This window comes from Monodon monoceros, unplaced genomic scaffold, assembly GCF_005190385.1.
Source record: "Monodon monoceros isolate NGI ecotype Baffin Bay Population unplaced genomic scaffold, NGI_Narwhal_1 Super_Scaffold_6, whole genome shotgun sequence".
Taxonomy (NCBI): domain Eukaryota; kingdom Metazoa; phylum Chordata; class Mammalia; order Artiodactyla; family Monodontidae; genus Monodon; species Monodon monoceros.
Window position 1 is genome coordinate 56,238,746 of NW_021703783.1, and position 27,712 is coordinate 56,266,457.

General features: G+C 34.7%; 1 protein-coding gene across 1 annotated transcript in view; it reads left to right on the forward strand.

The window, feature by feature from the left end:
- Positions 1-27,712, forward strand: part of TRHDE (thyrotropin releasing hormone degrading enzyme) — a 385,919-nt gene that overhangs the window by 275,177 nt on the left and 83,030 nt on the right. Inside the window, exons 8-10 of the mRNA XM_029205012.1 lie at positions 18,241-18,306; positions 18,963-19,150; positions 24,418-24,506. Coding sequence (XP_029060845.1) covers positions 18,241-18,306; positions 18,963-19,150; positions 24,418-24,506 — 343 coding nt within the window. The remainder of the gene's footprint in view (positions 1-18,240; positions 18,307-18,962; positions 19,151-24,417; positions 24,507-27,712) is intronic.

Genomic DNA, 27,712 nt, shown 5'->3' on the forward strand with positions numbered 1-27,712 from the left:
GCTGAATTTGATGGAAAACTTTAAGATGAATAAGGTAAACAGTGTCGTTCCACATGACAAATCAAAGTGGTAGACAAGATTCCATACCAACCCACAAAACTCCAACTGTTATACCATTTAGAATCTCTTTAATATGCATTTTAAAACTGAAGTAATTTTCAAATATATTAGATCCTAAGTATTCTATACAAGATTTTATGAAAGTCTGATTCCCTTTTCTTCCATTTAAAAGTTCATATAAAGTGAAAACAAGTTATGTTAGCCTTCTTAGAATTATGTATTTGAGAAATTCTTAATGCTTTTTTTCAGATATGTGCCTTTTATGTTGTTTGCTCTTTTAATGTTGACATACATAGATTGTTATTTTTTCCAAGTATATTTAAATGTTTTTTTAAATTAGAAAATGCACTGTTTTAAAAAAAAGGGGGGAAAAAGAAACAGTTTTATTATAATACATTTATAGTGTGAAGTATGGAATCTGGGAGTAGATTCTTAGAAAAGGAGGATTCTTAAATTCTTGAAAGCAAATATAGAAAAATAGAACTTTTATTCCATTGAATCTGTTGGAGTAAATCATGTTCCTAGCAGCTGTAATTGATGAATTATTTATGATGCATTCTACTTAAAAGTGTCCTTAAAGTAAATTGATGTTCACCTGAAATACAATTATGCTAAGACAGAGAGAGCAATCAATCTTAGCTGTTCTTAGTAAGCTTTTCATTCTGAAATTTAAATAAACTACATATGGGATCAGGTCATATTTTAGTAGTGTAATTCTATCTTTACCCAAAATAAACCAAAAGATAAAATACAAAGCAAGAGTTAAATATGTTATGACAAAGCTATAAATACGTTAACACAACAGAGAAAAAATATATAAATTTCTTGAAGAATAATTTCCCTTAGAAAGTTTTTTTACCGAATTGTCCCAGCAGGGGTTGAAATTTACTTTAAAATCAGCTCTTCCCATTAGGGACACCTTCAGAATAGCTGAATTAATTGAACCTGTCTGCCGGGTGCTAAAGTCTCTATTCTGATCACATAGTTAGGAAAATCTTTTTTCTCTAGGTGTGCCCTCCATGAATATCAACTGTCTGGAGAAACATCCTTCCTTATCCCCACTCCTTTGTTTTTCCCACTGAAGTTGTAGCATGACAGTACAGTTCCACAGAATATCTAAGCTTTCATAAGGGCTACACAAACTGAATTTGATTTCCTAGTAGCAAGTTGATGTGAAATCATTTTCTGTATACAATTTTTATTGGTTTTTTTTCTCACTTGTGTGTATAGATTTGCTTGGCAGATTGAATAACTATAGTTATGTTATCTGGAAAGAATTATTGTTTTGCAACATTTTTCTTTATCTTGTCACAATTTCTATAGTACGCAAAATACATCAATATTTAATTCACCCTTTTCTACTGACCCAGTCCGTTCAGTTTTATCTGAAACAGTTAGACTATACCCTCTGACCCCCATTATATTAAACTTTCATTTGAAGCTTGTTTTAATGTGTGTGCCTTTATGCTCTGATGCTTGATTTGGTTAATTTTCAACTGTGGGACTCTGTGTTTGTCAACATTGCATTTCATTTGCCTTGTGACATCTCATTGATCAGATAGATCTTTATCCTTTGGTACTTCCCTTGCAGCTTTATTTATACTCATCACTCAAACTGATTTAGTGTATCATCAGCAGTTTGGATTCGTTTACAGTAGATCCCTACATCTAAGTGGTAAATTATCATCTCTTGTGCAGGAAGATGTATGGAATACAGTTTGGGAATGACCTCCTGAACAGACACTTCATGTCATGGTACTGAGTGGTCACAGAGTTGATATTAATATATTTCCCATCCATAAGTCTCTGGGGAGTCTTGGTTTACATGTTGTTGAAAGAGCTAATCTGGACGGTCAGCACTTACCTCTGCTGGAAAATCTATTAATTGTCTTTACATTAACCATGGATATTTCTGTGTTGACAAATGGAAGTTTATATTTGCAGACAGAGCCAGGGTTAGATTTATAGATGTAGGCATCCCAAGTTGCAGATACTACATTTTTCATATATTTTCCCCTCCCTCTCTCCCTCTTCCTCCCTTCCTTCCTCCCTCTCTTCCTTTCTTCTTTCTTCCCTCCTCCATCTTTCCTTTCCTTTTTTTTTCTTTTTGTTTTAGTACTTGGACCTTAGCCCTGATGTTTCACACAGGGACAATAGTATAATGGTGGTTTCTTCTAAAACTTGTGTTCTCTTGTATTTTTTATATCCTGACTAACCATCTTAAGCTCTTTTGGGAACAAAGCAAACATTTTTTACAAATATAATAACCACAAATATATAAATATGATATATTTACACGGTATAAATTTAAAATATAATATAAATAAATATATGATATATCATAATAAATATACATAGATATAAAATAAACTATAAATATAATTGTATATTAAATATAATAATATAGAAAGATGGGTCAGTTCACATGTTTATATTTAACTTAGCAAGTATTTGAGTATGGATTCAACTACATTTTTCTAACTTTTGTAATATTTTGTATTGGACAACTATTTCAGGTTTCAACTTATATGTATATCCTTCAGTAGGAAGGGACTCCTAGTACCCATAAATCCATTTGATCAGCTATCAGAAAGTCTGGTGGTAAACACTTTTATAGTGAATAATCACAACTTCCCTTGGTCTGATCTTCTTGATTTTTTTGGTCTACTTCCCTTATTTCTTGAATTTTGTCTGATGCTTAAATGGTTCAGTCTTGCATAATTTTTAAAATAAGTTGCCTCAAAACTTCTTACAGTATGTAATAGACAGAACATACATTCTATCTATTTAGAATGTAATAGACAGTATATACAGTCATAAAAAATTAGTCCTGACTACCATTAATGCCAGCTTCTGTTTTGTTTTGATGTTTAAATTGAAAGCGAAACACAGCAAACGAAGCTTGAACCCTTGTTGGATCATGTATGCCACTTGTAAATAATACACTTTTAAAAACATAGAAATATTTGTATTTTTGCAAACTCTGTATAGCTATTGTTCTTCCATAATCGATTTCCCAAATCAATAGCTGGCATATTTTGGGACACGAGGCAATGGAATAAGTAGGGAGAAACAATTCTTATTCCTGTTTCTAATTAATGATGGGCTTTCTGCTAGTCACTAAACCTTTCGTGGCCTCTGACTTTATAGTTACAAAATGCAAGAGTAGAATTAAATGCTCTCTAAGATTTTTTTCATCTTTCAGATTCTCTGCATCTAAGACATTTAATGCATTTTACTAGCTAGACAATTTGGGTTTGATACTTTAATTTAGGACAGCTATTTCAATTTGATGGGAAAATTTGTTAACTAGATGTGCAAAAGTGTCCTTGAATCTTCAGTTAATCATCTGAGTATTAAGACTATTTGGCTTTGACCCTGTTGGGAGGGTTAGTGAAGTGAAAGTCAGGAAAGCCACCGCTAGATTTCAGAAAATCAAGAAATTTTGGTGTCACAAAGAAACAACACCCATACACTCAATGTAGCCCTAGTCAGGTTTTGGGAGGGAGTGAACTTAGATGTGGTTGTTCAATTCACTGTCGTAACCCAGAAGTCCTTGAATCACTTTCTTCAGTTGGCTTCGGTGGCACTGTGTTCTGTGTGTCATTTTAGTTCACCTCATGCTCAAACCCTATTACTGTAAGAATTGCTGAATCTTTCTGAAATTCTCACACTTTTAATTTCCTAGACTTCTTATTAAGTACATATATATTAGTTTTCGCCCATATGTAGCAATGTTTATGTGTACAGATCCAGTAAATTAGGATCTACTTCTTTTACCTTGTTTTTATAATTTAAGCTTCCACAGCTCAAATCCTCATTCTTACGTAAGTATTCTAGGCTTATTTTTAAAGTAAATAATTCAGATAAGGATTCTTTTAGATAGAATTGTTTTCACATGAATTTAACCTTTCTTAGTTCATTTTTACTTGTTTTAATCTCCCTAGTAACAGTTTTTAAATTTTTCTTTGAGTTTTTTGGAAATAAAAGAATAAAGCTATAATTTTGAAATCCTCAGATAACATTGATTGGCTCAGTAGCTATTAAAAAATAATTAGTACATAACTACTGCTTTTTCTTTTCAAACAAAACAATATTGTTTTAATGATCTGGCAGTACCATTCTTCATGTTGTTATGAGGCAATACCAGGGAACTGAAATTATGAAGAAAGATCATTGCTAAACTTGATATAAACTCACTCTGAAATCCATGTCAGAAAGTGAGTCACCCTCCTGCTTATCCAATGAGGGTAATTCAATATCATTTAAAATATGGTTGAAAAAAGAAAGATTTCTCTTGATTAGTATTTAACTGCTCTTTTCCATAAGGTAACCTACAAAAAGATGTTTGCCTCCAATTATCAGGGTGGAAATTGCTTATGCAAATCAATGTAAGGCAATGAGGTGTGGATAAAAAGCAAAAGGGAAATATCATTATTATTGGTTTGTGCTCATAAAATTCTGATAGCCTAAAGGTAATGACAGCACAAAGCTATAGGGATTATTAGTAGCAACAACAAACTCAATAACTTGTGTTCTAGTGAGAAGTTATATGTTAACATATGTATACAGGATTTTTATTTGAAAACTGCAAGCTTATGTTTGTGAAAGAGTGTTTGCTCCCTTGCATGTAGGTTTTTAGATAAATGAAAAGTCAGAAAATAACAGAGGAACACAGACCATGTGTCAAAGTTAATTTCCTTTCTGAAGAGATTGTGTTGTGCTTTTATCCAGATGGAAGCTGAATCATGCTTAATCTAAAATTAAATGACCATAGATAGGTTTTGTTCAATTTCTCTGTGTTTCACTTAAGTCACTGTGCAGTTTTAGGTATGGTGTAGGTAGAAAAGTTAACTCATCATAATAATTTCTTGTGATCAATTAATACCATGTGATAATAATACTATCATTGATGATGTTTAGTCATTGGATTTGACCTAATTAACATTTAACTTATTAAAGACCAACTACAAAGCTAAAATTAATGACTACGCTATAGAGAAAAATATTAATTTTAAGGAAAGATTCCATGGATTTGAGAATCAAGAATACTATCTCTAATAAAAATCAAGTACTTTAAAAAATTAAATAGCAATAGCTATTCGTATTTCTCAATCAGAGAAAATAACTTCTATTCCTCAATTTCAATGAATTTGTTTGTATACAGCTACTGATTGAATCCTTATCATTTTGCCTCTGAATTAAATGTTGTTAGTTGACTACTGTGACTATATAGCATTAACTAAAAAGCCTTCATTAGTAATGACATATATCTCTATTTGTTCATCCCACAAGCATTTACCCAGCTTGATGGGAGGCTTTAGAAACTTATTCTTACTGGTTTTCTTTTGCCTGTTAGTTAAGAGCTCAAGATATGTTATTCATTTTAACTCATAGGGTTGATACTATAAAATGATGTTTTTGATATCTTTAAAATGTATTTGTGAAATGATTTGACACATTCGGCTAATGGGTGATATATTCGTATATTGGTATGTGTGTAAATGCATACAGATCAGTGAATTGCACACACTGGGGTATGTATACCTATCTGCAAACACTCTCTCCCTCCTTATAAACGTTACCATTTGGTTAGATTGCTAGTTCAGAGGCACAATAAACTTGCCTTAGAGGCATTTTTCTCTAACCTACTTAGCTCTTGCATCAGCAGTTTTCTTTCGTTTCCTTTTTAAATTTATTTTTTCTCTTATTTTATGTTCTCATTTCAGAATGTTCATGTAATAGCCTAGAAGTATATATTTGGCAATGTTGAAAGTTTTGATGCTAAAGAAACCTTCTAGGTTGGGAAGGTTTTTTTTCTTTTTTATTCACATTTTCATAATTGCTTGGTGGTTCTAGTATATAGTTTAACACTAGTATTATGGCATAGATGTACATAATATTTTTAGCTTTTTCCTTGTTGGCAAACATTTAGATTGCTTTCCAATTTTTGTTAAATAAACAACACTGTAACAATTTTTAAATTATAGATTTTCCCATTATATTTTGATTGTCTTTTCATCTATATTTCTCGAAGCATATTATCAATTTTTCTTCTGAAATATTAAGCCAATATATAATGGTAGAAATAAAGTTTGAAAGTTCTCTTTTTATAATACACTAAGCAAACAACACTGTGTCTTATTTTCAACATAAATTTCTTACTAATTTAATAAGTAAAAAATTGCTATTTCAGTGTATATATTTCTATCACAATTGAGGTTGAAAACTTCCATATATTCTCTTGCATTTCACTCTTATCACTTACTTTTTTATGACATTTATCCATGTGTTTATCTGTTTAAAAAACTGAAGTTCTACTTTTTTATAACATAACTATTTATAAATATTCAATAGTTATAAAAATAATGAACCATAACATTTATGCAACTTCTTTTCCCTATCATATCTAAATGTCAAAATTATCGTTCTGAAAAACCATATGTTATAAATTAGTGGCTTAAGAGGAGTGCTATAAAGACCTATCCTAAGTTATGTATTTAGAGCCTATCTTACAAAAGGTTCAAATGTATTCAAAATTCCATGTTGATCTACCTTTGTGTTTCTGTCTATGGAAGAGAAGGCTCTGTGTTAGTATGACACACAAAGAAATGGGGATATCCATTTGTCATCCTGCATCTCATTTCCTTTTGCAATCAGTCTCTCGTATTCATCTTTTCTCTTCTGCTCAAGATCTCTCTCTATGATTATGTTACAGATCATTTTCCCCCCCTTAAGAGCAATAACTCATTTTAGTATTAAAAACTTTTCTTAGTGCTTTGTGCTAATAAACCAAAATTGTGATTTCTCTTGCTGCATCAGCTCTCTTTAGTTTTATATCCATGTTGTTCACCCATCAGATATGTTCAGTTATTCATTTATTCCACACATATTTATTACATAGCCACTCAATGTTAGACACTATGATAAATACCAAGCATTCAGGGCATGCTGCACACAGCAGATATGCCCCCTGATCTCATGAATCATACCACTGGATAAGATTGATGCTAAAAAGGAAAAAAGCAAATACAGGCCTATTTACTAAGTGTGATAAATGCTAGGCAGGAAAAAATTCGGATGTTTTGTGATAACATATGGATGGGTGGGTCAGGTAACTTTAGGTTAGGTGTTTAGAAAATCCTTCTTGGGAAGAAGGCATGTGTCTTCAGTTCTGAAGGATGAGAAAGAGGTGGGGGTCTGGGGAGATCATTCCAGAAAGGTGGAAGGGCTTGTGCAAAGGGCTGAGGGAAGGAACTGAGCATTTTCAAGGAAAATAAAGAAACTAGCGTAGATGAGCACCGTTAGTAGGGGCAAGAGATGAGGGGGGAGATGAGGGCAGGAGCTAATTGTCGGATGCCAAAGCGCACTGTGCTTAAGAGGGTTGGGTTTTATTCTGAGTACAGTGGGAGGCTATTCAACAGTTTTAAAACTGGGATGTAACATGGCTGTATTTATATTTAAAATAGTTATCTGACTAATTGTAATAATACATTGGGATTGGAGCAATCAGCATACCAAGAGAGGAGGAATCAGGTAATAAAATTAGGAAGATATTTTAATATTCAGGTGAGAGATGATAGAGGCTTAAATAGTTAGTAGATGTACAGAGACATGGATGGATTCAAAATGTTTTTTGAAGGGAGAATGAAATGGACCTTGGGATAGATTAGGTGAAGAGTGTGGTAGTTGAGAGATGAGGAAGAAAAAGTACCTAGGAATGATTCTGCAGTTTCTGGGTTGAAGGCCTGAGACCAAGCCCTGAAGGGCTGTAGCAGTTGGAGGTTGAAGGAAGAGGAGGGGGCTGGTAAAAGAGGCTGAAGTGGAATAAATAGAGAGGCAGGCAGAACACCAAGGGTATGGTGTTACTCGTGTCAAGAAAAAAGCCTATTTCAATAAAAAGAAAGTGATCAAGGAGGTTAAATGCAGCCAAGGGGTAGAGCAGAATAAAGACTAAAAAGTGTTCCTTTTGGCAGTTTGCAGCTTAATGACTTTAGTGGAATAGGTTAAAGAGTGTCATACAGAGTGAAGTAAGTCAGAAAGAGAAAAACAAATGTATATTAACGCATATATGTGGAATCTAGAAAAATGGTATAGATGATCTTATTTGCAAAGCAGAAATAGAGACATAGACGTAGAGAACAAATGTATGGATACCAAGGTGGAAGAGGGAGTCTGGAGGAATTGGGAGACTGGGATTGACACATGTACACTATTGATACTATGTATAAAATAGATAACTAATGAGAACATAATGTATAGCTCAGGGAACTCTACTTAATGCCCTGTGGGGACCTAAATGGGAAGGAAATCCAAAAAGGAGGGGGTATATGTATATGTATATGTATAGCTGATTCATTTTGCTGTACAGTAGAGACTAACACACATTGCAAAGCAACTATACCCCAATAAAAATTAATCCAAAAAGAAAAGAGAGGATGGGAAATACCTAAGTAGAGATAGTGTATGTAGGATAAAATTTTTTAAATTTGCCAAGGAAGGAGATCAGAAAAACAGGGTAGGTAGGTAGAGGAGGATAAGGGCTAAGGAAAGTTTCTGTTTTGTTTTTTAAAGATGGGAGACAGTTGTACTCATTTTAGACTGGTAGAGAAGGAGTCAGGACAGAAGAGTTTGATAATGTTGCAGTAGAAAGAGACAACTGGGATTTTGGTTCTTGAGACAGTAAAAAGACTGGTCTTTGATAGGAGAGACCCTTCCAGTAAATTTGGCAATTGGAAAATAAAGGAGTTCATTTTCTGATGAATTCTTTTTTAAAAATTATTTATTTATTTATTTATGCCACACTTTGAGGCTTGTGGGATCTTAGTTCCCTTACCAGGGATCAAACCTGAGGCCACGACAGTGAAAACACCGCATACTAACCACTAGACCACCAGGGAATTCCAAATTCTATGTTTTTAGTGTTATCTGAGGCAAGGTCAATAGCTGAAAGTGAGGTAATGCTGCCCAGTAGACAGATTTGAAGATTAAGGATTGGGAAGAATAGGAAGGCACGGCTGCCTGGTTTTATTGAGTGCCTATTTGAGTTTGGTGCTTATGAATTTATAAGAAAGCACAGGGGCTTTCCTGGTGGTGCAGTGGTTAAGAATCTGCCTGCCAATGCAGGGGACACGGGTTCGAGCCCTGGTCCCGGAAGATCCCACATGCCGCGGAGCAACTAAGCCCGTGCGCCACAACTACAGAGCCTGTGCTCAGTAGCAAGAGAAGCAATCGCAATAAGAAGCCCACGCCCTGCAACGAAGAGTAGCCTCAGCTTGCCGCAAGTAGAGAATGCCTGTGGGCAGCAACGAAGACCCAATGCAACCATAAATAAATAAATAAATAAGTAAGTAAATACATACATACATGCATACATACATACATACATACTGTGAACCAGTTTTTATTAAAAAAAAAAAAAGGAAAGCACAACTGCTCAATTGCCTTATTTTTTCCTGTGATGCTCAGCTGTATGGGTACAGGTTTGAAGAAGGCAAATACTTGAATTTATCCAGGAATGGGATATTTGCCAGCTAGCCTAATTGAAAAAGAGCTGCAAAGGAGATGAGGCTGTTTGTTAGGAATTAAGATAAACTATGAAATAGAAGCTGGATAACCAGGGAAACAAAAACAGGAAGGATCTGATAGACAAATACCTGCCATTAATAATGTTAACAGTAAATAACATATTAGTAAGTGTATATTATTTTAACACTGAATAAAAGAAATCCCCCATGCTTCTGAGCATATGGGAAATTTAATCTGTCCTTATGGAATTCCCCTTATGTCATGCCCATTAATAGGAGAATGTTCCAGGGAACTTTATCAGGCCAGAACATACAGCGAAGAACCGTCTGTTCTCATCCACACTGATAGTCAGTCGTATTAGTTTCAGGAAAGAAGTGAGATAGTGCATGCTGCTCGAATGTTCGGTATGTATCTTGCCCAAGCCGAGCCTTTCTGGTCACCTGGAGGTTAGTGTCTTTGCTGCTTTAGTGCTCCCTTAGGTATGGCTATTTTGTGCTGAGGAACCTAACTAGTGCCCCCATTTCATGGGCCCCTCCCCCCATTAGTGGTCTTGTCACCTCAGTAGACCTCTGCTAAAAACAGAGTTCTAGACCTCACGGTCTCTTTCTTTCTCCAGAGTTGGATAAGGGAAGGTTTCTAAGCTTTTCTCAAGTCTAAAGAAGCTTTGATCTCAATTTTTTTTCTTGCAATTTTACTTTTTAAAATTAAAAAAAAATGTCCTCTGGGCACTTTCCTCCTACAAGTTAGTCCACTTAATCTCCTTGGGCCTCCAGAACATTTTGACTTCTCTTGGAGGTAGGGTTGAAGAAGAAGATGTTGACTCTAGACTTTTTTCCCTTGAGCTTGATCTTAAAATAACTAAAGTTTCTTGGGTTCTTTGTGTGGCAGGCTTTTTTCTTCCTAAGTGCTTTACTTGTTTTATGTCATTTTCTATGCACACTATTCTCAAGTAAGTGCTGTATTATCTACTTTTTCCAGTAGAAAATAGATATCTTACCCAAGATCACATGGCTGGTAAGGATTGGCCTGAATTCTTAGTTTTTCTGAATATGCACACTACCTCTTTCTCAACTGAGTTTCATTTTCTTCTCAGCGACTGACCAGCACCGGGGGCTGAGTGAGAGAACTCCATGTACATGGCCTGCAGTCAGTGGGTATCTTGATTTACAAAAGGCAGTATATTCTTACCGGCCAGGATATACTTCATCTGTTTTGTGAGCTTGCTGTGGTCCAAACCCTTTACCAGGGCATTCAGAAAAAGCAATTCACAGACTTCAGTTTTACCAATAGATTCATTTTATGTCTCAGTAATATTTCAAGCTAGCAGCAGAAGTGAGAGGTGGAGATATTTTAGTACCCCAGAACACCCCTATTGACTTAACATTCACGCCATTTTGCTGACAGGTGTAGGACCCTGTCAGGTTGTTCTGGGATGGAGTACAAATTCAACAGTGGCAATATTGCGCCTCTGGTGATGCTGCTGCATGTTGGGGCATTGATGGTATGATCTATAATTGCTAAATAAAAGATAGGCGAGAACAGAACTGAAGTGAGAATACGCCATTGTCTGTAATTTCAGGCAAACAGACAAAAAAATCTTTCATGGGCTAGCAGGTTGTTTTGATTTAAAATTTTCTGGCATATTTCACAGCCCTTTAAGAGACTATACTGATTTTACAAAATTTACACTCATTAGGTGGAGTAATGGATTTTTAAAACATGTGAAATGCCCTTTTGTTCCTATGGAAATATCTGAATATTCCTATATCTAAGTAAGCAACTTCTGAAAGTAAATTTAAGTTAAACACACATTTAAAAAATCAAAATCAAAATGGCCTGCAAGCAATGATATAACTGACTTTTCAACTATTATCATCGTAGCTATTCAAACAACTTTCCTTCCTGAATTCCACCTCTTTTTTATTGTATGCTGTGGTCAGAAACTGCGGTACCTCAGAATGTTTGGTAATGGTTTCTGTTTTACAGGATTTCCTCCTTGGAAACTTGTTATAATTTAATAATAAAAATTTAATAATTATTTATTCCTTTTATCCTTGGTTCTTATCTAGTAGAATTAAAATGTAAACATTCTTTTATTTTGCATAGTGCTTTTTCAGTACTTGGCTACTTGTTTTTACTTAATTTCATAATCTCCAACCAGTATTCAGGCATTAACAAAAATAATATTTTGACGTATAGCCTAGCTTTCTTGTGTTTTAGTTGGTCATCTGTCACTGTTTTAGTCTTTTACTTCTGTTTCTCAAGGTCAGGGAATGTAGAAACATCCTCTGAAATGCATGGCCAGGCTTCAGATGGGTTTTATCCAACCCTTGTGTGACATTGCTGTGATCTGGCAGCTTTTAATCTGCTTTTGTTGTTGTCCATGGATCCCTTTAAGATCACTTTACCCTAATAATGCCCACACTTAACAAATACTTAATTCTAGACCTTATGGTTCCCAATTTAAAAGCCTCTGCTCTAGAAGCTTTGCTTAAGACACAAGTTTTGCAGAGTTTTATTTTTTATTCTTGTCGCTCTCTGTGCACTCCTCTCTGTGGAACTTTCGTATCTTTTTTTCCGACCTTCTTATCTGCCTCTTTTTTTTTTAAAGTATCCACCTCTTCCCTCCATACCTAATAATATAAAAGCCCAGTTGATTTACTAAATAGAACTGGGTGTTCTTTGTTTTACGTTTTGCGTAAGTCCTGAGAGATTGTTTCTATTTTTCTTGCTGAGGAAACCAAGAAAATGTAAGACATCTTTGTTTTGTATCACCCATTAGTGTTGTACCAGTCAGGATTTTGGGTTGCAAGGAACAGAAAGAAACTGACTAAATTAAGCAAAAAGGAATTTTTTGGAAGTGTGTAGGGCAGTGCTTGAAATCATTGGGAAGTGTGGAGAATCAGGCTTACAAAACAGATAATAGGAACTAACGGAGACTCAGAAATTAAGACACCTAGCCAAGGTCATGTCATAGTACTGGCTGGTTCCGTTGCTGCCATTAGCATGGCTGTATCTGGACCCTCAGTGTCACCATTACAGGGAATGTAATTTCAGTGATTGCTGCTCCTTTGCATTGATCCTGTAGGATTAACAGTCCTGGGATGAAGTATCCACTTGTGTCCATGTTTTAGCTCACAGGGAGAGTGGAGAGGATTTAGAATTTTGTCCCTTCCATTTCAAGTGAGAGAGCCCTCACTTTCCTCTAAGATTCCATGATGAGTTATCACCCTCATATAAAAGTGGTGTTTAAATACCAGAAAGCCAAAAGAATGACAAATGCCCAGTACAAATATTTTGAGGTACAATTATTCTTAATAGAAAGGAACAACATTTTAAACCCTTGCTTCAAACTTCTTGTCACATAGTCAGAAAAATCAGTGCTCGATTTACCTGGCGTTTCCCAGACTATTCTTGCAAGTAGAAAGGATCCTGCTTCCCAGGGTCACCAAGGCCTGGACTTGCATCCCTTGTCTCGTTGAAGAAAACACTGTTGGTGGTCTACCCATAAGCTAGTCTCCTCTTCTTTCTTATAAACCAAATTTTGATTTTGATTGGATTCTCATCCTCATCTATATAATCATATACTTCATAGGACTGGGTCCTGACTTGTGCAATCCTCCCCCAAAATTTCACTAACAGATTTTGTTTTGAGCACATGATAGAATTCGGCTAAACGGGAAACGTGGGGAGTTTGATGTAGGATTTGAGGGAGAGTTTTTCTGATTCTTAAACAGAGATTCTCAGGAAAAAATTCCATATTTTCCTCTGTGATGTTACATCTGAATGCGTGGGATTGCTACAGCCATCTAGCCCCAAATGTGAGGAGAAAGCCAAAACTTAGGTAAAGATGGGGCCAAAAGAATTCCATAGGAAAAGAGCTGCGGCTCTATCTTACCTTCTTATAGTAGGAAAGAATAAATCTTGTTATTAAAAAAGTCATCCCAGGGTGGACTTTTTGTTATTTGCAGCTGAACACATACAAGCCAGTCCATACCTCTTTGATTTTTATCAAACTGTCCCTCCGTGTCCTGAGGAATAAACCATTTATATGGTTGATCCTCTGTTTCAACATGCTGAAGGGCTCGTTAATAGTAGAGCAAGTATCCCATAATTATTTCCACATAAAAGATAATAGTGCTTTACTTCCTCAGCTCACTTTTTACTTTTCCCCTTGTCTTTATTAGTCCCATTGGCTTTTATATATAAAATGTTATGAACCGTGTCACTTGTTAGCAAAGAAAGTTAAACAAAAAACGGTCTCATACCCAATAGTTTACAATCTTTTGATGACATCAGGGCCAGTTGCATATATCATTGCAAGTTATATATCCGACAAATACTCACTGAAATAATAAATTAAGTATTTAGTGTTTAAATATGACATTTAGGGGGAACATGATAGGAAAAAGAAATCTCTCTTTACTGCATTGTCAGCTGTCAGCAGAAAGGCATATTGCATAAGGAAAGTCAGAAATCACACAAATATATTGAGCATCTACTGGGTACCAGGCTGGGCACATAGATGCTGGTTAAATAGTGGTAAACAGGAATCACAGGGTCCTCACTCTCATGGAGTTTACAGACTATGTGGGCAGTCAAACTAGTAAACAGGCAATTATAACAGTGTGATAATTGCTCTTATATGGTGAAGCATGTAAGAATATAAGAGGGGTGCTTAACTCAGAATTAGGAAGGGGGTGAGAATGGGCAAGAAAGGATTCCCGAAGGACATGCAAACTTGAGTCCTGGAGATTGAATTGAATTTAAATGGGCAAAGGAGAAAAGAGTGTGTAGAGAACTGCTTGTGCAGGGAACTAGAAAAGGGAGAAAATAAGCATTAGACATCTGCAAGAAAGGTGAAAATGGTTAAGTTGAGGCAGGGGGCCAACAAAGTAATGGATGAGATTGGAGAGGTACAGAGGGACCAGACTATGAGGGACACCTTTAAGTTACATTGAGGTATGTTTGGACTATATTCTGAAGGCAGCAGGGATTCGTATGTATATTTGATGAAAATTATTCATGCATGACTGCGTGAAAGAGATTAGATTTGAAAGGGACAAGGCAGAAGTAGTAGCAGTAGTAGTCATCTGGGCAACATACTGTAGAGTGGCTGTCAAACAGCTAAAAGGAAGGGGGAATATTAGGGGGCTATTTAGGATGTGGATCATTACCTGAATGTGGTGGAAAGGGAGAGAAAGGCATCAAAGATGACTCCTTGGTTGAGGTGGATGGAAGAGTCATCCCTGGGGAAGGGCTCCCAAAAGGAGCTGATATAGGGGAGGATATGAGTTCAGCTTTGAACATGACTCTTAGTCACCTGTGTGTCATCTCGTAGATACCGGATTTGGGTCAGCAGTTGTGTGCACAGATATGGGGTTTGGACATGGGCTGGAGTCTCTGAGTTCCAGTGTTTTGATTTATTAAGTGTTGATGATAACATCTAACTCATAAATGTCATCTTGGGATTGAATGAAATAAAATATAAAGCAACTTAGTGCTAAAAGGGAGGCAAATATTGTTTTCATGTACTATGTTCTTTAATTATTATCATTAATGATGCTTTTGCTTTTGTTACTCAGTTTTCCAACCTGTAACCTGAAATGATTAATAAGATTATGGCAGCTACTGTCTATTGAATAGACATTACTATGTTAAGCACTCTTCGCTTTTTAACACTGTACAGATATTAAATCATTTATTTCTCAGAAAAATTCTATGCAGCAGGTACTTTTATTATCCTTATTTTCTAGATGTGAAGACAGGTACGAAGAGGTTAAGTGATTTGCCAGAGATCATACAACTAGGGACTGTTGGAATATGGATTTGAACAAAGACAGTCAGACTCCCACTCCTGCACTTTACGTATCAGAATATACTTTTGCTTAACATGCTTTTAACTTTTTAAAAAATAAATTTATTTATTTATTTTTTTGGCTGCACTGGGTCTTCGTTGCTGCGTGCAGGCTTTCTCTAATTACGGTGAGCAGGGACTACTCTGTTGCGGTGCGTGGGCTTATCGCGGCGGCTTTTTTTGTTGCGGAGCACAGGCTCTAGGTGTGCAGGCTCAGTAGTTGTGGCGCACTGGATTAGTTGCTCCGCGGCATGTGGGACGTTCCCGGAACAGGGCTTGAACCCGTGTCCCCTGCATCGGCAGGCGATTCTTAACCACAGCGCCACCAGGGAAGTCCCTGCTTTTAACTTTGAATCAGTTTATATTGTTGGTTATGTTCCTTAAGAATATTCTAGTGGTCATCTTTGTTTTACTCTTTTCAACAACTCTGCTGTTTCTGAAATACTCTGTATAGAGAACCCACAATTCTCTTTCCAGTGTTAATATTAAATCATTCTTCTACTTTATATTATGTCAAATCTACTGCTGATTGACTTTCATACATATAAATATAAATTTTCATTTCAGGTTCATAACTCCAGCCATGTCCATATTCATTGACTTGTAGGTTTGACCAGAACTTAAAATCTTCTTATTCAATCTCATACCAAATATTTGATTCATCTTATCAAGTGGTTATTGTACCAAGACTTCCACAGTTTCCGTCATAGAAACCTTCCTACACAAATCCCATCTCAGTATTTCTAGTTATTCTCAGTAAACTTCTCTCCACCACTGTTGCTCCAGCACCTGGTGAGCTGCCTGGCACATGCAAAGTGCACCATACATTTTGTGGAATGGACAAATAAATAAATGATTGATCATCAAAAAACCACACTCACTATTCTTTTAAGTGGTTTTGTAATTCTACAAAGACAAAGCAAAATTTCCTCAATTCAAAATATGACTATATTTGTGCAAGAGGAAGGTTAAAATAACTAAGGAAAACATTTGAGTTTTATAACAGAGAAAAGAAGTGACATATGTAGGATTCCAGTAACACCCGAAAACTGGGGCTGCTGGGAGTCCAAGAAGGCATGCGATCTGCCCTGAATACTGAGGCAGACAAGTTGGAGCGCCTTCCTAAACTTGGATAATTGCCATTTCAGCCTGCTTGATATGTAAATTTGAACTTTATTCTGAATTGGGGAGGGAACCAAGAGCTCAAGTTGATGATCAGTATTGGGCCAAGGTCAACTCATATCATGAACCGTTGGATTTTTATGATCTGTGTGTGAAGAGAAACCTGTAGTTATGTATCGGACCTTTCAAGGTCTATGTAGTATTCCCTTGTTCCCTCTTTTGGATTATCCTAGCAGCACTATATATAAACAGAATCCACTAATAAATAGTTCTGATGTTAAAACTTTATTATTATGGCATTATTATTATTTATTTAAAATAAAATTTATGTTTCATAATTCCTGTTTTCCCCAAATTTATTCACTTAAGTGATAAACAAGCATAAAAAATAATTCTGACAACTAAATCTGAAATAGCTGATTTAAATCCTGGTCCTTGAGTTCTAATTGGAAATGCCTCATGTGGCATGTTCAAAGCCAAGGTTAGGATTCAGATTGGTCATTCAGGCTTGTATTTTTTCAGTAAAGTTATTCCTAACACCTGATGATGACGATGAATTTGTGGTTGCTAAGTTAGTGTTGAGTACTGCATCTCTAGCAGTCTGATTAAGTGGGAGTTGCCATTTGCTGTGCTGTGAGTTACCAAGAAAGCTGAATCTGTCACAGGTGCTACAATTTGTATTTCAGAAAATTTGCTTCCCCAACTTTAATTATCCCCAAAGTACTCCACTCTACATAAAGTACTGAAAGGAGTCAGCAAAATTTTTCCAGTTTTAGTACTATGATGTAAGTTAAGATTTTGTCTACTACCTAGGTGTTGCAGAGATAATGGAATTTCAGATGAAGGAGGGGACACTGTTTCATAATATAAAACACTGTTTTCTATTGAGTTTTCCACTTTGGAATCAGAAAAAAAAAAAGCCAAGTAGCCACAACTAAATAACACATTCACAGTGACGTAAACCATGCTTCTTAGAAGGGAACAGACATGAATCAGAAAGTGTGTACATTAAACTACTAATGATTGAAAATGAGAAATGTGAAGTCCTAAGCTCAAACATATTAAATAAACTTAGGATTGACCTTTTCTTATTAAATATTAATATGTGTTTTAAACTCATGGAAATATGTATATATCATTTTTGTATTAGGCAGCCTGTCCTTTGCAGAGAGACAGGGAACTGGACAAGTTGTGGAGATAGTCATCACCTTTTTGGCAAAACAATCCCTCTTCACATCAGTATATATCAGTCAGGTTGTTTTTTTCCTTTCTCCATAAAACAAGATATTTTTTTCAACACTTCAACATGAAAGCCGGATGAGAAAGTTTCCCCTAAATATTTCATTGCAGAGGTAGTTTTTTCAAAATTCCCTGAGTTTGACTTGCTAAATTAGAGGAAGATCTTTGACCCTGGAAATCCATAAGAAGTGATCATGGCTATGAAAATAAATTTTAAGAGATTAGTATTGTTTGATGATTTAATTAAGAAATATGCTGTAGTTCAATCTCTTTGGAATATTTTAAAATGAGATTCTTCACCTTATTTGCACGTCTTTATCTTGTGTTAAGGCAGTTCCAGCAAATGGAAATGGTTAACCGAATTGAGAAATAAATGTGTTTACTGGAAATTGCTTAGCCTTTGAATTGTAATTACAATTTTATATTCTTTGTAGGATTACTTAACTATTCATAAGTATGGCAATGCAGCCAGAAATGATCTCTGGAATACACTATCAGAGGTAAAGTATAGGAAGCTTGAAAGCCAAAGCCTCTTCTTGAATATTTGAATTGAGTTTATAAAACATTCATAACTTTTATTGACACTGATGGTTTGTTTTTACTTTTTATATTTCCCTTTTCTTGATATTGCTTTCTTGTTTTATATTTGATGTATTATATTATAAGGATAATGAGGTTTAAAATTAATTCAGCTACAGTGGTAGTTAAAGATACCTTGCCTACTTTCAAATGTGATAATACTTCTGAAATATAATTTTAATAGGGTGTCAGATATTCATGTTTGAGTGAAATATAGATGGTAAAGAACTTTTTCTCTGTAAGTGAATAGCAAGTGATTTAAGTTTAATACTAGACATACTGGGGATGCTTAAAGATGCTGCAAGTAAGTACTTGCTTTAACAATAAAATATATTTCATCTTCCATTAGGTAAAAACTTTAATGTTAATAAAGTTTTTATTTCTATGTATATATATATATATGCATGAAGCTTAAGCTAAGGCAAGAAAATTAATTTTACTAACACATTATATTAGTTTCACCGATTTTAAATGTTTTCATAAGTAAATCATAAAAGTAAACATGAAAATGGTTTAATGTTAATTATGTTTATAGTTTATGTTTATAAAATTAATTTATACAATTTTGGTTATAAAGGCTTTAAAAAGGAATGGAAAGTATGTAAATATACAAGAAGTAATGGATCAGTGGACACTCCAGATGGGTTATCCTGTTATCACCATCTTGGGAAATACAACAGCAGAAAATAGAATAATAATTACTCAGCAACATTTTATTTATGACATCAGTGCTAAAACTAAAGCACATGAACCTCAAAATAACAGGTACAACTCTGTTGTTTATGTGAAAAAATTGCTTTTGTTTTTTATGTTTCACTTTGCATTTTTACATTTTAAAAAGAATTGATAACAGAATTATGAAAAGTACTCGAAATATAGTTTTCATTTCTTTATTTTCATTTTGAACCCTCTTTTACTCCCATTTCCAGATATTTTAACTATCAAGGTGGCAGCATGCTAAAGTTATTTTGTTTAAGAAGACAGGATTTAAATTATCATGGTCATTTAACACAATAATGTGTGATTTTTTTTTTTTACTTTTCCCTGTAAATGTTTGTTGAATTAAATTTAAGAAAGTTAAAATACTTTGAAGTGGATTAAATGGTATTGAGAAAACCAAGATTTGTAGAATAGACAAGAACAGAAACTAACAATCCAGAAAGACTAGTTAAACAAAAACCCACAACCAGACTAAATAGTGTCTGAGCCAGAGGAACTCAAACTAGATCCATTTAAAATGGTCTAAGTATCAATGCCACTTAGTATCAAAATACATTCTCTTCCCTCACTTTTAGTGTTTAAAAACCATTAACACAACATACACAGAATTTGACTTGTTGTTACTTTAACTTTCATTTGAAATTCTTATTTAATTACTGAAAATTCAGCATGTAGTGATTCTTTTCTAGTTCATGTTTTCCCACTCTTTTGTGCTTTATTAAAGCTGAGCCAAGGAAAGATAGAACTTAAATCATTTCATTTTATTTTTTTCTAAGATATCCGGATAAGAGGTTGGGAGCGGGACAGGGAGGGTTGGAGGTCAAAATTAATAAATAAAATGAGGTGTTGGGATTAGACTGGTCATGCTGTCTCCCATTTGGAATATTAGGAATCTGATTTTATCACCCATCAGTATCTAGGATATGTGAAACATGCATTAAGCTTTCTTTGTTATCTCTAAGACAGGGTCCAGGTAGAAGTGACTGAGAAATTCATGAATGTTTTCTGGTGGCTAAATTGGGAACCCACTTAAGAAAGTATTGTCTTAAGTCTCCTGCTCATTATATACACTGTCCTTCAGCAGACTGCCCTTATAATCTAACTGTTTGCACCTGTGGAATACAGGGTATTATCCTGCCACACTGTCAGGATCTGACTGGGTCAACCCTTCACCCAGCCTGGATTCCTCACAGCTGCCAAACACTGCTTCTGGTCAACCACCGTCTGGCCCCAGGTGAAACCTGCTTAGGCATCAACCCTGGCCTTGTCGGGAAGTACATAAAAACTACTTGACTGTGGCAAAGTTAGGGAGATTCAGGCCTTGCCTTTGAGAATGATCATTCTTACACAAGCATCACTGATGCAGAAAAACATAAAGGACATGCAGATGACAGAACAAATTTTGAACACAAATACTCTGTCAACCTATAATATGAGCCAGATGTATCGGCTGCAAGTCTGACTCTTTAAAGGAAGACTTTCTCCCAGGCTGTATAGGTATATATACCTATACAAAGCTTTTACAGGGCTTTACTTTTGCTGCAGTTATAAAATCATATGAATGGTTTTGAACGCTGAGAACTTGGCATAGAAAATATTGAGTGAGATAATGCATGGCATTCCATCAGTCTCAAAATTTATATCTATTTTGAAATAATAAAGTTTGCAGTTGAAATTTTAGTATTCAGTTTTATATTATTGATAACTTAATTCACTATAACATTGCGGTCAAAGCTTCAATACCAATTCTATCTGCCCTTTGTCTGTAACCTTCTTAGATCTTTATCATATACTGCAAATAGTTAATGCAGTAAAACATAGTGCCCATTTACGCCAGGAAACCCATGAATTGTGGATATTTTCTGTGACTGTATAATCAATTCTTTATCTGCCCTTTGTCTGTAACCTTCTTAGATCTTTATCATATACTGCAAATAGTTAATGCAGTAAAACATAGTGCCCATTTACGCCAGGAAACCCATGAATTGTGGATATTTTCTGTGACTGTATAATCAATTCTTTGTCTTCAATTTTGTAGAGGACACTGGAATATCACTACAACATGCCTAGAACATTTTTAATGTATATAGTAATCATATTTTTCATATGTGGTACCTATATTACAGCATAGAAAGGAAAGATCTTTATATAATAATTGCATAAAGTTGATACGTGAAATTGAGTAAAATATTTGCTAGCATTTTGGTATTTGGGAAATTGTGAATTTGTGTAGCTTTTTTTTCTTTATAAAGTTAATACATTGTAATGTTCAGTAATGTCTCCTATACATATGGAGCTTCTTGGAGTCCTGTGCTACAGAGAATTATATTTATCTCCTTTTGTTTTGGGTCCGATGATAGCAACCTTGGAACCATTTTTCATGGCATCTACATTAATGCTTCACTAATACTGGTACCATTTTTAAAAAAGTTTTTTCACTCCAGCTAAAATAAGCACCTTCGCTTTTCTACCTTAACATAATCATTAGAATAAACATTGCTTTATTATAAAAATGTGACCTACGATGAAGAGAGGTAGTCCCAGGGACTGTTAAATAAAAAATATCTTGAGGGTCTTTTGAAGTGCATTGTTTTTGGTTTTTTCTTCTTAAAATGAGATGACTAAAATTCAAGTTAAACTTAAGGGGCTGGGGCACAATTTAATTTCACAGGTTCTTTTTTCTAGTTTCTTTTTTAACATAACTCACTGCATTTTTGGATGTTTTTACAGCACACCACACAGAGCTTTTCACCCACAATGTTTAGGGTCTTCTAGCCTTTTAAGTTGTAATCATAAAGCAACATAATTGCCATGCTTTCTTTGATCTTAAAAATGAAATTGGTGGAAAGATCAAATATGTGTTGTTTGGAAAGTTAAGGAAAATAACTTGTATAGTACTGATAGTATAGCAATTCAGAAATAATATAAACTTCAGATGTGCTTGGTGATTTGTAATTTTTACTTTGTCTTTGTGACAATGTATAGATTTTGTGTATACATACATGCGCACACACACGCACACACACACACACACACACACACACAGAATAGAGGCCAAAAACATTCTTAGGAAAAATATAGAGGGTATTTTAAAAGTTTTACAAAATGCCCCAGTGTTTGTATCACAATACCTTAAAGTTAACTTCTTTTTTTGCATCTGAACATTGCTATACAGTACAGTGTCTGCCATTTAGGAAGTTTCTTGTATGTGGAATTGTCTGTAAGCAAAAATGCAGGTATTGATATGACTCTCTCCTTCTTGACTTTAGAGACTTTTGCTAAAACTCAAAATCAAAACATATCAATTTTTATTGTAATTTCTAGTTTCATTATTTAGAAGGATACAGTTTAAATAAATGTAAAATTATAAGTATGTTTATATTAGGGGCAAATACTAGTTCATAAACATTTTATGATCACGCTACAAAAAAGACATTTATCCTTGAAGAGTTTTAAACATCTTCAATTTTATATATTTCTGGCCCTTTAACTGATATTTATTTGCCTTCAAAATTTAGTTGCCCCAACTCAATATAGACAATCTGTACTAAAAAAATCAATTTCATAAAGTTAATCTCTGTCTTATTATAGACTGATATAGTTCCTTTTATTTTACTTCAATTCAATCTCATTCAATCCATTTCAACAGCAATTTATTTAAGCATTTCATTTCCAGGCTTTTGAAAGATCTTAGGTACACAAAAATGAGTTCATAGTTTAATTCGAGAATCAGATGCAGAGTCAGGCATTGTTGTCTCTTACCTAATAATTTCAGTTAATCAAAAAGAATCATTATTTTTAGAGAACAGCTATATATATTTATATATAAATTTATTATATAAATTCTCTGTATCTTCCTGACAGTAAATCCATTATTAAATACTTGTGGCATATTCTTGTTATCATGTTATAAGCTTGGGGATATTTGTTAAAGAGTGTACATGGGTTGGCGTTCACCAATGTCTACCCTACAAACAATACCTGTTTTGCTACAATAGGTTGTTTATTTCCTGATCAATTGTCCAGAGTCCATTCAATATAGCAGCATGTCTCCACATAGGTGGCACTCAAAAATGTTTGTCTGATTAAGTATAGCATATACTTTTAAAATTTAGAATCTTAAACATATTAACTTTCTATGTTGGAGATAGCAGTTGATATAACACTAGGAATTTCTTCCAGTCTTCCATTTGGATTTTTGCTATTACTAAATTCTGATTATTGTGAATGGGAGACATGAAATGATAAAATAATAAACAAATTCCATATGACAGATTTGGAGATGTCCTCCCCCATCAAAAGACATATTCATTCTATTTTTAGCTACATAGCCCCAGACATGTTCCCTGAAAAATTCTCCATTAATTCCCATAGTTACTGAGCTCATAGAGTATTCTTATAGTTTTCAGGTCAGAAATATTTTTCTCGTACTGCATATTGTTGACTATCCCTGTTGCTAATAGTGCAATGATTGGTTAACATAACCTGGCTATATTTTAGGGGAACAAAATGTAGTCATTGGATTTTATTGTAAGACTATCCAGTTTATCTCCGGTTGCTCATTTGAGGTTAAATTGATATTACTTCACGTACAAGTTTAGGCCTAAACTTTTATCCTATAAAAAGTCATGTTCTAGAAAACACTCCTCTTTAATGGCTGAGACTCATGACTGATCCCTGCACATTGGTGGTTGATTTCACACATCAATTTGGAAATTCCATTTCAGAAAACAAAGCATTGTGTCCCACGTTGTTCTTTGTATTGATCTGGATTTTAGGGGGATCTGATCAGTTTTGCTTTTTGTCCCTACTTTGCTGAATAACTTTATCTGTGCTGTATTATCCTTTCTATAAAATCTGGACAAAAGTGTTTTTTAAGAATAGTTAAACAAGTAAATGAGGAGAATGTTGAAATGTAAATGCATGAAAGCCCTGGAATGGGCATTAACCTAATGCAGAATCAAGTAGAAAGGAGTTATTTTAAGACTTTACTCAATATATGGTGCAGCTCAGATTTATAGATTTTAGCTACTTTTTATTCCTCATGTAAAATTCAAATCTTTTTTTCCAAGATAAATTGTTTTGTTGGTAGTCCACCTTTTGTTTTGAAATTAAAACTGTTAGAGGCCAAGTCTGCTTAGCGACATTGAAAGAGTGAATTCATCTTCTTGGCCTATTCCTTACATTTATGACTGGGGAATGTAGAAAATTCTCCTAAAGAGAATAAGAAAAATCACATAGGAGGTGCATAGGAAATGTTGTTTGTTTGTTATAACCATTTTTATTCTTAAAGTTTCTCTTTTATTTTGCAGTTACCTTTGGCAGATCCCATTAACTATTGTGGTAGGAAATAGAAGCCATGTGTCTCCAGAAGCAATTATTTGGGTTTCTAACAAATCAGGTAAAAAATATATTCTCCCCTGAGAATTTGGTTTCAGATAATTGTTTAGCAACTTAACCTCTTGTATCAGCTGTTATAAAAATGTGAATAAAGACAAATTAGAAAGAGAATATAGAGGAATTACCTCTATACATTTAAGTATAATATAGTATAGTTTCTACATAGTCTAATTTCAGTCCGCTGATATAATTATTAAATTTATTTGTGTCTTTGATGGTAAAGAGAAAATTTAAATCTAAGTACTTGTAGTACTATTCTTAACCGCTTTAAACTGTACCATTTTATAATCCCGAATGGAACAGAATTACAATCATAACTCCCAGTAGAACAGTATGCCAGATACTGAAATACAGGCCACATTTTTCAATTCCATTTTCCAGCTATCTTCTCTTTACCAGACTGGCTCTTTAAAGAACGGGTGAGGCAATATTCTCTGTAGAATTAGATAATTATAGGGCCAGAAGGGAGAGGCTTGCTAGGTCATGAAACCATCCCTTAGGTAGGGTCAACTCTCAAGGAGCAGAGAAAGATGAGATTCTATTCTATTTCTAAATATCTTCAGATAAGATAGTTACCTATTTCAATTCACTGTCAGAAAGCTATTTCTTGAATCCAATCTAAATGCTTCATATTAGAGTGTGAAACAGGTCTCTTTTATTTCTGTTTTCCATTGAATTGAAGAAAAAACCAATTATCATCTTTTATGTAACATTTCATTTAGATTTAAATGGTCAAATATGTTCACATTTTGTTTTTCTTACTCCTTTCTCACATTCTGCTACTTTATATTTTCTTGCTATTTTGTAAGCGTAATTTAAACAACCACAAATCTTTTTTCGAAGTAAGGTGAAGTATAAATAAACAACAAAAATATTGTTTCTTCTCCCCAGTCTTGCTCCTATTAGGGAGATGTAAGTGCGTAAAATACTTACACACATACATATAAGAAAAAGGTCTCACAGCAGAATCTAATCTGCTTAACAGAAATGTAAACACTTGTTTTGCCAGTTGAATTTTTATTCAAATTATCATGTTGTTGTATTTTTAACACATCATCACATATTATGAAAATATGTGCCGGGTGTCAGGCCGGAGCCTCTTAGGTGGGAGAGCCGAGTTCAGGACATTGGTCCAACAGAAACCTGCCAGCCCCATGTAATATCAAACAGCAAAATATCTCCCAGAGATCTCCATCTCAACGCTAAAACCCACCTCCACTCAACGACCAGCAAGCTACAGTGCTGGACATCCCATGCCAAACAACTAGCAAGACAGGAACACAACCCCACCCATTAGCAGACAGGCTGCCTAAAATCATAAGTTCACAGACACCCCAAAACACACCACCGGACGCAGCCCTGCCCACCAGAAAGACAAGATCCAGCCTCATCCACCAGAACACAGTCACCAGTTCCCTCTACCAGGAAGCCTACACAACCCATTGAACCAACCCTACCCACTGAGGACAGACACCAAAAACAACGGGAACTACGAACTTGCAGCCTACAAAAAGGAGACCCCAAATGAAGTAAGTTAAGCAAAATGAGAAGACAAAGAAATATACAGCAGATGAAGGAGCAAGGTAAAAACCCACCAGACCAAACAAATGAAGAGAAGGTAGGCAGTCTACATGAAAAAGAATTCAGAGTAATGATAGGAAAGATGATCCAAAATCTTGGAAATACAATGGAGAAAATACAAGAAATATTTAACAAGGACCTAGAAGAACTAAAGAGCAAACAAACAGCGATGAACAGCACAATAAATGAAATTAAAAATTCTCTAGAAGGAATAAATAGCAGAATAACTGAGGCAGAAGAATGGATAAGTGACCTCGAAGATAAAATAGTGGAAATAACTACTGCAGAGCAGAATAAAGAAAAAAGAATGAAAAGAAATGAGGACAGTCTCAGAGAGCTCTGGGACAACATTAAACACAACAACATTCGAATTATAGAGGTCCCAGAAGACGAAGAGAAAAAGAAGGGGTCTGAGAAAATATTTGAAGAGATTATAGTTGAAAACTTCCCTAAAACAGGAAAGGAAATAGTTAATCAAGTCCAGGAAGTACAGAGAGTCCCATACAGGATAAATCCAAGGAGAAATACGCCAAGACACATATTAATCAAACTACCAAAAATTAAATACAAAGAAAAAATATTAAAAGCAGCAAGGGAAAAACAACAAATAACATACAAGGGAATCCGCATAAGGTTAACAGCTGATTTCTCAGCAGAAACTCTGCAAGCCAGAAGGGAGTGGCAGGTCATATTTAAGATGATGAAAGGGAAAAGCCTACAAACCGAGATTACTCTACCCAGCAAGGATCTCATTCAGATTCGATGGAGAAATTAAAACCTTTACAGACAAGCAAAATCTAAGAGAATTCAGCACCACCAAACCAGCTTTACAATAAATGCTCAAGGAACTTCTCTAGGCAGGAAACACAAGAGAAGGAAAAGACCTACAATAACAAGCACAAAACAACTGATAAATGGTTATAGGAACATACATATTGATAATTACCTTAAATGTAAATGGATTAAATGCTCCATCTGAAAGACATAAACTGGCTGAATGGATGCAAAAACAAGACCAACATATATGCTGTCTACAAGAGACCCACTTCAGACCTAGGGACACATACAGACTGACAGTGAGGAGATGGAAAAAGATATTATATGCAAATGGAAATCAAAAGAAAGCTGGAGCAGCAATTCTCATATCAGATAAAATAGACTTTAAAGTAAAAACTATTACAAGAAATAAAGAAGAACACTACATAATGATCAAGCGATCAATCCAAGAAGCAGATATAACAATTGTAAATATTTATGCACCCAACATAAAAGCACCTCAATACATAACGCAAATGCTAACAGCCATAATAAAGGAAATTGACAGTAACACAATAATAGTAGGGGACTTTATCACGACACTTTTACCAATGGACAGATCATCCAAAATGAAAATAAATAAGGAAACACAAGCTTTAAATGACACATTAAACAAGATGGACTTAATTGATATTTATAGGACATTCCATCCAAAAACAACAGAATACACTTTCTTCTCAAGTGCTCATAGAACATTCTCCAGGTTAGATCATATCCTAGGTCACAAATCAAGCTGTGGTAAATTTAAGAAAATTGAAATCATATCAAATATCTTTTTGACCACAACTCTATGAGATTAGATATCAATTA